The sequence below is a fragment of the Portunus trituberculatus genome, chromosome 37 (genome assembly GCF_017591435.1).
Source record: "Portunus trituberculatus isolate SZX2019 chromosome 37, ASM1759143v1, whole genome shotgun sequence".
NCBI classification, from domain to species: Eukaryota; Metazoa; Arthropoda; class Malacostraca; order Decapoda; family Portunidae; genus Portunus; species Portunus trituberculatus.
Window position 1 is genome coordinate 12,229,249 of NC_059291.1, and position 17,500 is coordinate 12,246,748.

Sequence of the window (17,500 nt, forward strand, 5' to 3'; positions counted from 1 at the left end):
CTCGTAACTCACTGGTGATACGTGTGAGCACTTGATTTCGTTGTAGGAAGTAGTTTATCTAAGTCCTAAGAAATGAGATAATTATCCGCCTATCATGAAAACATGGCAGGTGAAAGTCAAAATTACATTCAGGGGTGTCTGCTGTATTTCCAGAAATCACAGAATATTTCATTTCATCCAATACAAAAAACAGCCTTTGGCCGATCTCTTGGGTGTTAGAGGCATTAATGTTTGCTTATTTTTTAACTGGCAAAACAGTACACAATGTATTATGATAATCAACTTAATAAGTTATTATTGATTTATCAAGCGTTCTCAATTAAATGGCTAACTACACGTAGATAAATACCAGATGGTAGTACAACAAATAGTACTAAATCAAAATGCTCACTACATCCTTACCGAGTCATTGCTATTCAGTAAGACTTTCAATAACATCAATTTTCATCCAACATAAAATTTACTTCTGAGTGAAAAATATGACCTAAACACTGACAGAAAAATATGTAGCTATACCTAGTATGAATACATACACATGTACCAGAAATGCGTTCATTGACGAGATGCTTCCTTTGACTTAAAGATCAAACAACCTCACATGACCTACTTCAGCCGCCCGTTCCAGCACTTTACAAACACGGTTTTAGAATTAAGGCATCATACAAACATACTAGACCAAAGCAACTCTTCCTCTCATAATACAAACAATTACTGACAGAAAATCAACGTACAAAAATAGGCAATGTATTAGTGTCCTCAAGGTTATGTAATCCTCATCTTAAGGCGGTGGCGCTCAGCCATCCAGGTAATTGACCATCAACATGCCTCTCACAATCATTTCCTCCATTTCAAACCCGTCTACATCTTGAAATTCTTACAAGAACAACTTTCAAGGCCATATAAATTATTCATCAGGTTCTCATTTATACTTTTCATGGTGAGTAAACAGATTCTTGAAACATTTATCACTATAAAACCATAGATATATCCTTGAGAATTCTAACACGTACAGTACTATTTCTATCCCAGCTGTTAAAATTAATTGAAATACGTTGAAACGTTTAAAAATATAGTCCTTCACAATCTAATGCATGACATGTCCTGGAAATTTCATGAGATTTAAACTTCTGGTAAAATTTCAGACATGAAATTAGTCCGATATTTCATTACTGGTTTGAAGACTTCCCAATTATGATAAAGAAACAAATACCTAAATTATCATACTAAAGACATTGGATTCATCTAACTGTTCAAGTTGTTTCTTTCAGATAAGAGATGGAACTACATATATATATATATATATATATATATATATATATATATATATATATATATATATATATATATATATATATATATATATATATATATATATATATATATATATATATATATATATATATATATATATATATATATATATATATATATATATATATATATATATATATATATATATATATATATATATATATATATATATATATATATATATATATATATATATATATATATATATATATATATATATATATATATATATATATATATATATATATATATATATATATATAGTTCCATCCAGTAAAGAAATAAAGGTAAAGGTGGATTCACACGTGCCAATTTGCGACTGATGTTTTACGTACGTAGGGTTTCCAACTGACAATCGGCGCCTACCGACTGCAGAAAGCAGTCGCAAAACAAAACCATCATGTTGGTTTTCTTAATCGACTTGAGACTTTATTTACGTCGTGACGTCAAGAAGTAAGCTTTGAAAATGTGGTCTCCAGATAGAGACGATGTTAAGAGTTGATCGGGGGAAAAGAACACATCTGGGACACCAGAAATTAATAACAATAAAAAATAAATAAAAAAAAAAAAAAAAAAATAAAATAATAATTGCGCAAATCGTCGTTTGATGAAATAGCTACTACTCTACAAATGCTTCCCTCAATGCAAGGTGTTGTTGGTGAGGATTGAAGACTTGTAAGGATTTAATTTGATCGCAATTGTGCAGTCTTAAGATTAACAATTTTCTTATGATAAATGTTGGCTAATTTAGAGTGTGGTAGACACTCCTTTCTTTCCTTCTACTTAGCCACGGCCGTATCCACAGGCATTTTCTTTTCTGTTGCCTCTTCCAGTACGCCGAATTCAGGGATGAGTCGGAAACTACTTATATATCAGTCGCAAATTGGCACGTGTGAACCCGCCTAAAGTCAAACAAACTATATCATACTTGAGACACTGCATCCTTCAGATAAGAAGAGGGTGTAGGAAGACTAGTAATTGAAGAAAAGGGGGGGGGGAGAGGAAGAGAAAAAAGAAGAGAAGTTCGGTATATAAGGAAAAGGAGAGGAAAAAAGAAAGGAAAAATATAGAAAAATGGAAATCAATCAAGCAGAAAAGGTCAAAGGTTAAGTGGTGATATGCTATGAGGGGAAAATGTAATGAAGATTGGCCTAGAGAAAAAGTAAACTGAATTGTCATAGAGATGGCCAAGTAACATTACAGCATACTAAAAGGAATGGAGTTCATCTAGATACAATAACTTCTCCACAAAAAGGATGAATCTAACTAGCACACTGACTGGCTGCTAGTGGAGTAACAACATTGTAACGCAATGTTTTTTACACACAAAAAATCAGAGTATTGGTAACACTACTGTACACTAGTCCTAAGAAATTTTTAAAACATGTTCAGAATCACAATAAAGAGGTCTGTAGATAATGACAAATTCAAGAATATTGACAAAATAAATGAATAAATAAATAAATAAATTCACCTCTATAGTTTCTCAATTTGGGCTTTAATCATGTTCATCCCTTTCCACTCATCTGGTGCTCCAAAGTTTGCTTCCATTGTTGCTGCTGTTGCATCTTTCAAAATCATTTTAGCCCCACATAATTCTGTATACTTGAATTCATACAATTCACAAGCACTGAAGAATTTATCATTTTCTTCATAATTATAGTTTGAATGCAAGACCATTAACAACGACGACAAACCATCCATATACCAGGCTAAGATGCCACTTGAGGCAAATTATTCAAGCCAAGATATTACATCATTATTCGCCAAAGGAATAAAAATATACAAGGAAAGAAACCCCCTAATCAACTTCATCCCTTACAGTCTTCTTTCACAGATACTCCAGAAATGTTATAGTATTCTTGCAGTGTGACAAGTTTTCTGCCTATTTCACCCATTGAATTTAATTTGTTCTAATTCCTCTCCACATTAAATGTTCTAACAAGCCAAACACTCAGGAGATAGAGAAGAAGAACTATATTTCCTATGTTGTAAATGTCAACCAGAAGGAACCAACTTATGGGACTAGAAATCCCTCTTCTCAGTAGTATTCCTTTTTTTACACAAATAAGCCAGTGATATCTTGTCTCAGCCACCTGTCTTCAAGGAAGATCTCAGATTGGTATATAACCAGGCTGAGACGATTTGAAGTTCAGGCAATCTACCAACAAATCAACTCTGCCATTATGTGATTGAAGATGCACATAATAATGAAAAAAATTCATGCATAATTGCGTGAATACAAATACAAAATCATATGATCATCCTAAACTCTGTGTGAAAGGGCCAGTTTCATTATTCCATCTGATAGTCTTTCTGCCAAAGGTAGACTTCCATCATCCAGTGGCACACAAAACAGGTGCACTGAAAGTGGTCCTCTGTTGCTGTTACATACACACATCTCAAAAGCAACATAATACTGTACCAACAAAGGCAAATGGAGCACAAAATGTACTTGTAAAGTAGTCTACATTGTACTTCAAAATCAAGGATGTAATATAGGTATTATACTACCACAGTAAAATAGTGTGACAGAAATAATACACAAACATAAGTACATAAGTATAAATTATATGATATAGTGCAATAAACTTGAATGTAAAACTAATCAGGTCCCTAAAACATATCCTAGAAAAGCAAAATTAAGGAAACTAATCTAGACCTTTCTCCATATATCAGCAAACAAGAAGTAAAGGCTTCCACAAAGAAAATTCTAAAACATATGCATTGTTCTGTTTTGTTATACTCTCTGTTTACTATTTCCTATCTTGTGGTGTACAGCATTTTTGGTCTCCTGCAGTAAGCATACATGTATGCAAAGCAACTAGAGGGGACACACACACACACACACACACACACACACACACACACACACACACACACACACACACACACACAAAAAAAAAAAAAAAAAAAAAAAAAAAAAAAAAGTGACAAGCCAAGAATGTCTACCTGACAGTGGATTCCAATGCTGAACCTCTTGGGTGTGAGCCAAACATCAACCTCTACACCATTGGCCCACTTAAGTGTACAAAACATTACAAAACAAAAGGAATTTTCTTTGTTGATCAAATTTTAAAAAGATCTTTTATAAAGAAAAAAAAAAACTTTCTTGATAAATCTCCACAGGAGAGAAGATTTCACTGGACATAGTATAGTATACATCCCATAATGCTTACTAAGATATACATTAAAGAAGTAATATACAGAGATGTTTGTGTACAATTATGTTGTGACAGAAAGAACAACACAGGCTAGATCACTACTCTGTTGCATGTGGGTGAGTCAACAGTCAAAACCACTTATGTAATGTATCACAAAAATTACTTGAATCATACAATATAAAAATATGCAGCACTATCACTTATGTGTTTTTTTGGATCTTGTTTCTGACATGATGGTCAATCATCTATCACATTATACACACCAGCATTGAGTTTATTTTCACTGATGATCCTGAAATAATACTTTTGCAAAATATTCTATCAATTAAACAATAGCAAGTGTTATGCATCCTTTACTTTGATGGTTGTGATAGGCTACTGTGGAGAAACATCCAACAACCTTAACCTTAAGTGAAAGTTAGGAAATACTAGGATGACAGTAACCATGAATTTGTCAAGATTATATCAGCAAGAACCAGTGCTCAATGTCAGGGTGGGATGAAACAACACAATATTCTAGTTAAAGTTTTCATACTCTCATAAGAAAACATTCCTGGACTTGGCTGCTCTTAGTAATGCAGCATACATCATTCTGTTCCCCTCTCCACTACTCATAATATATTCTTTCTCAGATATGAGGGATAGAAGCAAATGAAAACAATAACACCTTGCTTGCATAACATGACCACTAACAGCAGCATCTCCTTTAATTACTCCTCACATCACAATCTTCCAGTGGTACAGGATACTCCCCTCTTGGCAATTTCACCAGTAACTGATGTAAGAAAAACACACACACACACACACACACACACACACACACACACACACACACACACACACGGCCCGGTAGCTCAATGGTTAGAGCGCTGGCTTCACAAGCTAGATGACCGGGGTTCGATTCCCCGGCTGGGTGGAGATATTTGGGTGTGTCTCCTTTCACGTGTAGCCCCTGTTCACCTAGCAGTGAGTAGGTACGGGATGTAAATCGAGGAGTTGTGACCTTGTTGTCCCGGTGTGTGGTGTGTGCCTGGTCTCAGACCTATCCCAAGATCGGAAATAATGAGCTCTGAGCTCGTTCCGTAGGGTAACGTCTGGCTGTCTCGTCAGAGACTGCAGCAGATCAAACAGTGAATTACACACACACACACACACACACACACACACACAGAGGACCAGGGTTCGATTCCCCGGCCGGGTGGAGATATTTGGGTGTGTCTCCTTTCACGTGTAGCCCCTGTTCACCTAGCAGTGAGTAGGTACGGGATGTAAATCGAGGAGTTGTGACCTTGTTGTCCCGGTGTGTGGTGTGTGCCTGGTCTCAGGCCTATCCGAAGATCGGAAATAATGAGCTCTGAGCTCATTAGGGTAACGTCTGGCTGTCTCGTCAGAGACTGCAGCAGATCAGATCAAACAGTGAAACACAAACACAGAAAGTACTTCATTAAATCTACAGCACTGCTGAAACACACACACACACACACACACACACACACACACACACACACCACGTAGTGTAGTGGTTAGCACGCTCGACTTACAATCGAGAGGCCCGGGTTCGAGTCCCGGCGCAGCGAGGCAAATGGGCAAGCCTCTTTAATGTGTGGCCCCTGTTCACCTAGCAGTAAATAGGTACGGGATGTAACTCGAGGGGTTGTGGCCTCGCATTTCCAGTGTGTGGAGTGTGTTGTGGTCTCAGTCCTACCCGAAGATCGGTCTATGAGCTCTGAGCTCGCTCCGTAATGGGGAAGACTGGCTGGATGACCAGCTGACGACCGAGGTGAATTACACACACACACACACACACACACACACACACACACACAAGAAAAAAAATTTTCTCCATCTACAAGTTTAACCCTCAATATACAAAATGGATCATATACATAGTATGTAGTTTTAAGTTCAAAATATCTATTAGAAATATCTTTTTAATTACTTTTTGGTATTTATGCTTTTTGAGATTCCATCCACCAAAGTAAAGCTAATGACAATGTTGAAAATAAAAAGACAACAGCTTGCAATTACCTCATTTTGAAAACAGAAAAAGGAAGAAAATTGTGAAAGACATTTGTGACAGTAAATCTGCAGGGACAAAAACCCTGAACTACATTCCATTTTCTTAAATATCACTATAACACTGAAAACAGCAGAAATGGAAGATATGTGAGAACTAAGTTTGATGACAAGATCAACACATCAACACCTCCATTTTTTTTGTGGTGTCATCAATATGAGAAGCATACAGCAGAGTTAACATCAATTGTAAACCAGTTCTCATTCCATACTTTGTGGCTTCTGGTTTCTGAACACTGGAAGCCTCAAAAGGAATCTCAGTAGGAAAAAAAGCAGTGCACAACACCCAAGTGAACCAGAGCAAAGAGTGTAACCGTGAATCAACATGTCTATTCTTTGCTGCCACAAGATGAATGTGAGAAAGCACAGAGGAGATGATTTATGTACATATTAACATATATTATGTAGTTGGTAGGAATACATTATGACCAAAACTAAATGCATTCTTGTGCATACAAGGCAATCTCAACCATGTTTTCTTCCACATATTTTGTACATCATATATAGCATGATGTTTTTACATAATAAAGTCCAAGAACACACACACACACACACACACACACACACACACACACACACACACACACACACACACACACTTAATATTTAACAAATAATTAAGATTTTCTATAACAGAACAATATCAGAGGTCAGATACAATACACACTTCATATAATGTTTGCTAGAAGTATGTCAGAATTCCCTTCCTCATTTCCCTCATACTGAATTTTCAGTGTTAACAAATTGGCTTTCATGTTCTGGACAAATTATTTTTTTAACAAAATTCCTTTTCATCTATGCAACATGCACCTTGATACCAAATCACATTCTTATAGAAGGAAAATATGTAACTTATTCAACAAGTAAAGTACTGTACATAATACAAGCTGCTTATATCCTTAAAAAATGAATAAGCAAATAAAAAAAATACTTGTGTGTTGTCTTTGGAAGATAAAAGTTCTGTACAGTTCCTTTTGCATGTGATCAGATTAAGGTAAACATATCAACTATCCAGAGTTAAGAAATGGGTAAATCTGTAACCATGGAAAATATTCAAAACTTTAACAATCATACAATTGATGAAAGGAAAGTTTCCAATGAAAACCAGTATCTTTTCAGCCTACCTGTGCCTATTATTCTTGACTATAAATCTGTGTAAGGTTGCACCATCAATACCATCACAGTGCCTAATTTTCCCTTTGACTGCTGCACTCATACACACAATACTGAATTATTTCACAAAGGCAGCTACCTTTCCTCAGTACAGATCAACAGCTATAATGCTTAAGCATCTATTTTTTTTTTCTTTTTATAGCTACTGCTTGCAATCATATTCTAAGAACATCATCTCTGAAAATCAGAATCAAGTTTGCAGAATTTGCATTAATTTTTCTTACATATTAGTATCTACCCTATATTTATGACATGCACTCTTCTTGCAATTTTTTGAGTGAATTAATTTACACACATAAATATCATATAATATGAAAATAAATTCCCGAATTATCCTAAACATTTTAGTGTAGGCAGTTTACTATCATTCAGACTTTTCAAGAGTAATGTAAATAACTCACCACTCAAGTACACCTCCAGTGCCTCACATATCTAGTATACATTATAAAACATTTATATTGTTGAAATAAATATTTTCTTTGGCTTAGCAATTAAAGTGCTTATCTATCTTTTCTCAGTGAACACCTTCAGAAATCCTGTTCAAAGATGAACTTACATACTTATATTTGTATATTCCACTACTAAAGGAAAAATAATTTAATAAACCTTAGTTTTCTGTAAATTTCCTAGTGAATATGTCAGTAACTAGTCATGAAAACTCAACATAAATTCTTCTAATGTACTAATACAAATACAGTATGTATCTAAAGAGCAAGTCAGACTACAGTACTGTACTAGCTTCAAGATATTGTGTTTAACAGACTCAAAAGAAAATTAAATGCTTCATAAGAGAAAAATGGAGGGCTGCGTAGATCAGTGTAACAAGGAAAGTGCTGACTAAAAATATTTCATGAATAAGATTTAAAGTTATGGAATATTATCAAGTAAAATATAACATTACTTTAACCTTGGACAGTAGACACAAGGTGACTCATGTCTAGCTTGTATGTGATACGATAAAGTAAGCAGTGAAACATAGGAACTTAAAATACTATATAAGCATCACTGCCAACAAATTAAGTATGTTGTAATAGAGAGCAACTGAGGTCTATCAATGAAAGATCATAAGTAATGACGTTAGTACTAAGATTGTCCATTTTCACAGTAATAACTAAGTTATGGAATATCTACTGCGTTCACTGAGCATTAACCTACAGTTTTCACACAGGAGTACATGGCATTCACAGCGATTAATCCATGCATGAAGTAGCAAATTAATCCAAGCTCTACACCCCTGCCAATAATTCAACTTCTGTGTTGATGGACAGAAAAAATCTGCTACCCAAGCATAATGTTTGTCTGCTTGGTACAAAGACTCCTCTGATTACAGTTATCTTGCTTCGTCCATTTGATGTGCATAACATTTTTCATCCATCTTATGCACTAATATTATATTCATATTCTGTAGTCTATTTTGCTTTTAACATCTCTTTTATCACATACATACTATAAAATACACTCACCTTTAAGTACAAAATAGCAGAGTACAGCTAATAGTGTTCCTGTAAAAGGGTTAATAGTCATGGACGCAAGGTAGCTTCCCTAGTGGTCTGCATCAATACGAACATACAAATCAACACGCACATATTTTCACACACATGTACACACACATGCACGCACACACACACACACACTAGGGAAGACTTCTGAGGGCTGCATGGACTCTCACATTAAGGCGATTCTCAAAGTCGTATCCCTGGTAGTTGTCTCGCACATCTTCCAAACACTTTTTTCCTTCCTGTAATGTCTGCCAAAGGAAGAATTACAAAGATAAAAGGATAAAAACAAATCTGGTAATAAAAGTCCATCAAAATATATAGTATGCCTGCTTTCTTCATTAACTTCTTAAAAAGAAGCCAAAAGATAATCCTGCTCCTTTATCCAAAAATTTATTTGTTACAAATTCCACAGCTGCACTAAGTTCACCTACCTCTTCTGAGCTGCTCAGTAGCAGACCCAACTCATACAGTGCAAAGGCAGGCACACACATCTCATCAGGGTTGAGGAGGCCATGTTGCACACTGAGTCTGAAGTGTTCCATTGCCTCCTCAGTGTTGGCCATTGTGTCTAGAATGGCTGCCAGCAATAGGTGTCGTAAACCTTCCAGCTCATCACACTGGCCCATGGTTTGCAGCTCTACCAAACATAAGATATATTCAACTCAAATTTATGGATTAGTTCTTTAATTGGTTTAACACACAATACTGAACAACTACGAGGTGCTTAGTCATCAAGCATATGACAGTTTCCCAGAACTTTGGGCTTTAGTCTCAACCAAATACTGCCAATGATTCATGCTAGTTAAAAAACAATTATTCCCTTGGACCTAAATATGTTATCACACAATGACTTATTTTATCATACACACTACTTCAGGAACATACACCATTTGAAGATTAATGTTAGTAGTGGTGGTGATGATGCCAGTGAGAACAAACCACTACCTACCTTCCACCATTTGAAGACGGTGTTGAGTTGAGCAGGAAGAGATAGCATTCCAGAGGTAGAGGAGCTCATAGGCACGCAGCAGACAATAGTTTCTATTCACAGTGGTATTCTTAGACTGTAAAGCAAAAGATATTCCTGTGAGCTGCACTGTTACTGATATCCAGACACACACACACAAAATCATCTAAACAGTATATACAAAATGCAAGATATGAATTATTAAATCCCTTCAGGAAAAGGATGCATACACTGGGAGAAGATAAATAAAGAAATTAAACATAAGAGAATTGTAGTAAAATCTACACAGAAATGCCATTCTTATGCTTTGAGGAAAGATTCACAGATATGAAAGGGTGAAGACAGAATAACTTTCATGAAAAAGTAATCAGTAAAGTTCCATACACTTTTCTTTTCAAAGTTCAATAATTTACACAAAGAATATTTAAAAGATTAAACAATATACAGAGTAAAGAAATATGGTGAACATGAACTGAGAAATATAATAAGACAGAATACCCTAACAAGAAAAATATATGCGTATGTAATGAATAGCATGTGAAATATGACGGAATTCCTTATAAGTACAACGAAGATAGGGAAGGCACCTTAAGAGCACGGCGCAGAAGGAAGGCCTCCAGTGCATGGTTAGTGCGACGTACTAGACTGGGCACCTCCTGCAGGCCCTGCTGGCACTCCTCCTCCCGACCTGCTGCTCCAAGACACACTGACCCACAGACAAGATAGGCACTACTTTACTAAAGGAAAAATTAACCACTATGAGGGTATATTAATTTCTTATTACAATTCACATTCCACATCAAAAACATTGTAAAAAAAAAAACACTGCAGACAGAAAAAAAAATGGTGTAAAGGTACTAGTGAATAGTGATACATATTCATAGTTCAAGTACATAAATTGTATTACAAGTACTAATTGATGCTTGAAACACTAAAAAGAAAAAATGAATTACAAGTCTGCATTCAAGTATCTCTACATGAAATTATAATAATCATGTAGCAGGTTTCACTACATTGTATATGACATTCATATGACTGGGAATCATGGCTAAAATCAAGCAATTCAAAATCATTTTCTTATTTTTCTGATTCTACCCATTCATCATAAAACATTTCAAAATAAAAAAATATATTTCTGCCTTGAAATGTCCTGTAATGATCAACCAATGACACAATGCCCCACACTCTGCCTCCCTTATATCTCCATATCCTGCAATTAGGACATCTCTCTTAGCAGTTCCAAAGCTCCTGAAGCTCCCAATACCATTTCAAAATCACTTAACACTTGATTAAACATCACAACATATCAGAGGATAACTTAAGTCTCTAGGTGAGGAAAACACTACAGATGATTACAGAAAGGGAAGCAGGCATCATAAGAAAAATTAAAATACAAACTTACCACAAACAAAAATATAAGTTGAAAAAAAAAAAAATAAATAAAAAAAAAAAAAAAAAAAAAAAATTATGTCTTGACCAATGCAAAGTGTATGCTTTCTCGCACTTACCAGCAGAGATGTAGGCATAAAAACTCTTGGACCAGCGAGACTCCCTTTTAAGATTGGCAAAGGCACCTTGGGCATGGACCCAGTTAAGCTGCAGTAAGTGACACCAGGCCACCTCGTGCAAGGCAAGTAGCTGCAGCTCCCTTTGAGGGGACACTTGGAGGGCCCCACGATAGGCCACAAGGGCAGTGGTGATATCACCCTAAGGAACAACCAAATATTTGTATGGCAGCAGATATGCTCTTCCATCTGCCCTCTTATAGCCAGTCATGGCTTAATCAAATGAATGACCAGCTGGATACAAAAGTCAAATTAAAATGCAATGCATTTTTACCCAAGAAGTAAATTTACAGATCACACTGATGTTAGTGACAATAATCTAGATTAATAATTCATCTGCTTTTTTGTAGTACTATGTGCAGCCCAAGCAATAAAAAAAAATTAAAAAATTAAAAATAATAAATAAAGTTTCATATTGTAATACAATATACCATACCTATAATGGGTTTAACAAATCTACATACAGCATAATCTCTCAGTTAACAAAAGTTGTATACATATTTATTTCACTGAATATGTTAACCAAGACGTTCACAAAGCACATAACTTTTCCGAATAGTACCAACACTCACTTGCAGCCTGTGAACTCGACCCCTGAAGAAAAGGAAGAGGGCAGACTGGGAGTAGCTTTGTTGGGCCTCTTGGAGGAGGAGGTGGGCTGCTTCCACACCTGCTTTCACCTTGCTTCCATCCAAGGCAAAGAATGGCCGCACGATAGTATGATACCACAGCAGGGTGAGACTGTATCAGGGAAATAAGTATGAACTGGCATCTGTGAAGACCTTTTGGTGTTATATAGTGTTCTCATAAATAATCAGTCTAAAGGCACAACTTTATTGCATGAATTGAAAAGAAAAGAACAGTTAAAAGAGATGACATTCCCTACTCACGTAGCTAAGGGAGCACGCATGTCATGAGACTTTCGGGTGAACATGAGGGCAGAGAGGCCAGCCAAGCGGTCCCCCTGCAGGCCCAGCACATTGACCAGCCGCAAGAGAGAGGGAGGCAAGAGGGATGTACACAGTTGGAACAGTCCATACCCAAAGCTGACTGAAGCCATGAGCCGAGCCACCATATCAGGAGGCAGCGGCCTTCAGCAACACCAAAGGAAGGCTCAGATTACTTGGAGTCCAGACTTAGAGACATATATGAAAAAAAGCTTGTATAATAAACTGACAAAATAAATAAATAAAAGCAAATAAACTTCATGACATGGCAAGAATTGTACAAGTATTTCTTCTAAATACACAAGTCTTTGTATAATAACACTAATAATAGATAACTAGTTGTTATATCCAGCTTTCTTCTATCACCTTACTTTTTGGAATTTTGCCTGTGGTTTGAGTTGAGGAATCCTTTTAAGTTAGGCACAGACTTGGAGAGAGTGAGGCGCAGGCCAACTGAGGTATGTGAAGAGCTGGTCTCTTCCTCTTGGGCAGGGCCAGGCACCCCAGTGGACCCCACAGACCAGGAACCAGGGCTCTGCAGCTGATCAGAGCTGGACTGCAGTGACCCAGGGCAGTCATCCCCAGGTGTCACTAAAATCACAAATCTAGCTGCATTATCCCCTGCTGGTGCAGGCAGTATAATAGTATAGACACAAATTAGTAAAGGACTAGAGTAAAACAATCTAATCTGTTAAACATAGTTATTGTCACCACTAAGTGTTAATACTTAAAAAGAATAAATCAAAATGATGATAAATGACATATGAGAAGAAAAGACAACATAGGTGTGTCATGCCTCTTGAGATTCCATATGAACACTAAGATAAATCCTTAGCCATGAGAAGGTTGGACTGAATCAGGAGAACACAAGGAGAATGCCTTGAATATTGGGATCATAATGATCATCAGCTTCCAAGATAATTTCAGGACCTTGTTCCTGATTGCTGTATGTGGTGGAAATATTAGTGATGGCAAAATATGTCCTCAACTCACTGGGCATATCCTGAGCTTCCCCAAAGGTTTGTCTATACATCCTCTTGACTTTCATGTAGGAGTGTTCATACACCTTCCAGGCCTTTCGCAAGACCCACCCACCCTTCACATAGGAGCCAATTTCCTGCTGTAAGAAGGTAAGGATGGCCAGCAACACCTGGCAATCAGCCAAGACAACCTGTTGCTCCAGCTGTGCTCCTGGCTCATCTCCCTGTCAAGATCACCAACAAAATTCAATAAGAACTTGTATATCATATCTTCTCTAGTGTTTGTAATATATTATCAATCATTTAAGACATAAGCATGAAAATTAATTAACATATCTACTGTATGCATAGAAAAATATCTAGCTCTTACTTAAGGTCATCATAGATGTCATCATATTCTGTACTGACTTTTATCTTTATGTGCAACATGCTTCAAGTCTCTTAGTGAGCAGTCTAAAATTCTGATTAACAATGATCATTGAAACCTCACCCTATGACCTATATACAAGGTGTCAAATAAAGGATTCAAGTGGAGTTTCACCCTATGGCTTCCTCAAACTTAGGCCACTAAGTGTCACCTGGTCGTGGCCATTCCTGGAACCCAAGACAATATTCCTGACGGAGGAGAGCCAACCATTGTCATTGCCACCACACCTCCGCTCCATGCTGCGCAATGTCTCCATGCTGTGATTCACCTTCTCCTCCTCGAAGGACATGACAGCATTCTGATTAAAAGAACATCACACCATCATCCATTTGCAACTGAGATTATTAATGTATCATAATTAGTCAGGTTATAATCACATCAAGATATTTTTGCCCAATTGTCTGCATCTACTTGCAAATTTAACTGCAGATTTCACTAATACATTTTTATAAGAAAGTACAAATGTAATGACACATAATTTGAAATACAAAGAAATGCCAAAAATCCATGAGGAAGACATGACAATGATCACCATGATACTGGTAGAGCTTAGTTCACCATGACTGTATTACCATTAACCCCTTCAGTATCATGATACATTTTCATATTCATTCTGTTTCCTATTTGGTGATTTTATACAGCTTCAGAAACTTATGTGGGGTGAAAAATAGTAAAGACTCTGGCCATTAATCTTCTGACCTCCAAAGACTCAGCCTAATGTCAATAAAATTGTATTATCACACCCAAAAATCGAAGTAAAAAGGTGTCTTAGTACTGAAAGGGTTAAAATACAATCTTCAAACCATAGGACTATGGCTCAAATATACATAGGCATGCATACCTGGTATATGAAAAGAACACCAGAACACCTGTGGAAATGGTGTGGTTTGAGATGGTGGAATGGGTGAGAAGAGATGCTACAACTATGAGACAGTATGCATATATTGAGATTATGACATGTATAAGAAAGTGCATGAAAGTTGAAGTGCTAATATGGAAGAGATAATCCATATAAAGTGGACAAGCAAGTTAAAGGAGTACAAATGTAAGAGTTGCTGGTTCACAAGGAAGAGAAAAATGTTGAGAGAGAGAGAGACTCCTGTGATGTGCTCCTAAAGGAAACAAAGGGAGGAGGAGGAGGAGGAGGAGGAGGAGGAGGAGGAGGAGGAGGAGGAGGAGGAGGAGGAGGGAGGGAGGGAGGAGGAGGAGGAGGGAGGGAGGGAGGAGAGAGAGAGAGAGAGAGAGAGAGAGAGAGAGAGAGAGAGAGAGAGAGAGAGAGAGAGAGAGAGAGAGAGAGAGAGAGAAAGAAAGAAAGAAAGAGAGAGAGAGAGAGAGAGAGAGAGAGAGAGAGAGAGAGAGAGAGAGAGAGAGAGAGAGAGAGAGAGAGAGAGAGAGAGAGAGAGAGAGAGAGAGAGAGAGAGAGAGAGAGAGAGAGAGAGAGCTTTGCCTTTGCCAGGTCCCTCACAAACCACAATAACAGGCAACGAGAACCTTCTGTCCGAGTCTCTGCCGTGCAGTACAAGCCCATTACCATGAAAGTGAGGTAGCAGTATCCCATGGCCATGTGGAGATTGTCTTGGGTGTGGTGACGGAACAGTTCCTCCGCCTCTGTAAACCGGTTGTTCAGCATCAGCTGGATGCCATCCCGTGCCAGTCTAGTGTACTCTTCAGGCCCTAGGGACTGTCCATTCCTTGCATCCCCAGAAACTTCCTCCTCTCCTCCTCCACCATTTCCTGCTGCATTCTTCCCATCTCCTCCTCCACTTGTGTCACTGGTACCACCTGCTGAGCACATGCTGGAAGTGTGCTTGTCTGTGTGTGCTGGCTGTCAATTCATCATTCATCCTAAAGGGGAAAAGAGAAGTCATTGCACACAGTTTGATCTACCATCTCATGTATAAACATTCAATGACTACTTGATTTTAGGCCATCACACTGCTTCCTACTTTTTATAGAGTACAGTTCCAGTAATGAAGGTCAAGGTATGTGTCTACCTATATCAAAAGGTTAGCATGTGAGGAGTAGTAATAAATTTCTTCCAGGTGTTTCCCCAATCCAGTTCACCTTGATCTTTATATAGACAAATGCAACTACTACCTTTACATGAAGGAAATAGCCATGTATCACTGCTATAACATTGTGTGCTTTTATTTCTGGATATATGTAATATGATTCCATTTATGAAAATGCAAGCAAAGTTACCAAAGCCCATGATAAAATATTGGTTACAAAGAGGAAATGCTAATATTTAAAAAAAACTTGTGTTTGGTATTGATTTGCAGCTGAAAAATCACAAACACAAATGCATTTAAACAATATATAATCAGTTCATTGATGCCACTGCTTTAATCAGTCAATGAGAAATAGGTACACATTGCAGGTTTCAGATATCATCCTGTCCATTCATCAGTCACTGTTCCTCATGGTTAATTTTCAAGGTTTATGAATCAAACCGCAGTCTTACCCTTACTTTTCAATGACTGGATATGGTTCACCACACATACACACTTTTTGAAATCTAAGAACGCGGATCACCAAAGCAATACCTTCTTGTTCAGGGTCCAATGCAGACAGAGTAAGGTAGCAGAAAATATCCTTCCCGTTCCCTCCCCGCTAAGTATTGGCCAATAGGTCATTAGAAAGTTGAAGTGAAAATGAGAGTGCGTATTGATTAAAAGGTGAACACATCACTCTACCTTTCCTCTATATCAAAAGTTGGACCACACTGCACATCACGAGGCCATAAAATTACTGGTATTAATAATAATAAAAAAAAAAAAAAGACACCACGAGATACGCCTCCACGGAATGACAGGTGATGGGCAGCGAGTTACGCCCCTTCCTGCATCCCTACACGTGTACGCACCTCACTCATGCACCACACTCACTGTCACCTGGAGCAGCATCACTGGGGCACGAGGGCAGCGGTGGGCAGCAAGGCAGAGAGGGGTAGGGCCAGAGTACAGGGAGAGCCAGTCAGGCCGGGTGGGGATCATCAGGCGTCGTCTGCTGCCCTTCTGCTGTTTGATAGAGATGTGAGTTTCGGTTTGAGTAGTAGCTCGGTTATGAAATTTTAATGGGTACTACTCTGTTAACCCGTTTCTTTGCAGTTCAATTACTTCACTGATTTTCAAGCGCTAGTTAAAAATGTATAGATTTAACAACTAAAATATCTTGTGTTTTGCTCTCATCAACAGGTAACGAACATCCTTTATCCAAATACTGCGACTTCCAGGTTCTGTTTGTTAATATACATAGAGAAGGAAATGACTCATACTGTTTCTGGTAATATATTTTAATTAGAAATCTTCATTCTTAACTAATTAATTGTCTACTAATGTTGAGCCACTGACATCACAGTGATCATATCCGAATAAACATTCTGCAACAG

At 37.3% G+C, this 17,500-nt stretch overlaps 1 protein-coding gene across 5 annotated transcripts in view; it reads right to left on the reverse strand.

Moving 5' to 3' along the window:
- Positions 1–6,372: 6,372 nt before the first annotated feature.
- Positions 6,373–17,500, reverse strand: part of LOC123514206 (tetratricopeptide repeat protein 39C-like) — an 18,825-nt gene continuing 7,697 nt past the window's right edge. The window contains exons 2-13 of one of the 5 annotated variants that reach the window (XM_045271883.1): positions 17,004–17,129; positions 15,641–15,954; positions 14,261–14,407; positions 13,696–13,906; positions 13,074–13,293; positions 12,646–12,846; positions 12,328–12,496; positions 11,699–11,897; positions 10,778–10,896; positions 10,173–10,287; positions 9,655–9,860; positions 6,373–9,471 (exon numbers count right to left, since the gene is read on the reverse strand). In XM_045271883.1, the coding sequence (XP_045127818.1) occupies positions 9,358–9,471; positions 9,655–9,860; positions 10,173–10,287; positions 10,778–10,896; positions 11,699–11,897; positions 12,328–12,496; positions 12,646–12,846; positions 13,074–13,293; positions 13,696–13,906; positions 14,261–14,407; positions 15,641–15,904 (1,965 nt within the window). In that variant the 5' untranslated portion in view covers positions 15,905–15,954; positions 17,004–17,129 and the 3' untranslated portion in view covers positions 6,373–9,357. Of the gene's footprint in view, positions 9,472–9,654; positions 9,861–10,172; positions 10,288–10,777; positions 10,897–11,698; positions 11,898–12,327; positions 12,497–12,645; positions 12,847–13,073; positions 13,294–13,695; positions 13,907–14,260; positions 14,408–15,640; positions 15,955–16,975; positions 17,130–17,500 lie in introns of all 5 variants that reach the window. The other 4 variants (XM_045271884.1, XM_045271885.1, XM_045271886.1 and 1 more) reach the window with 4 other exon arrangements.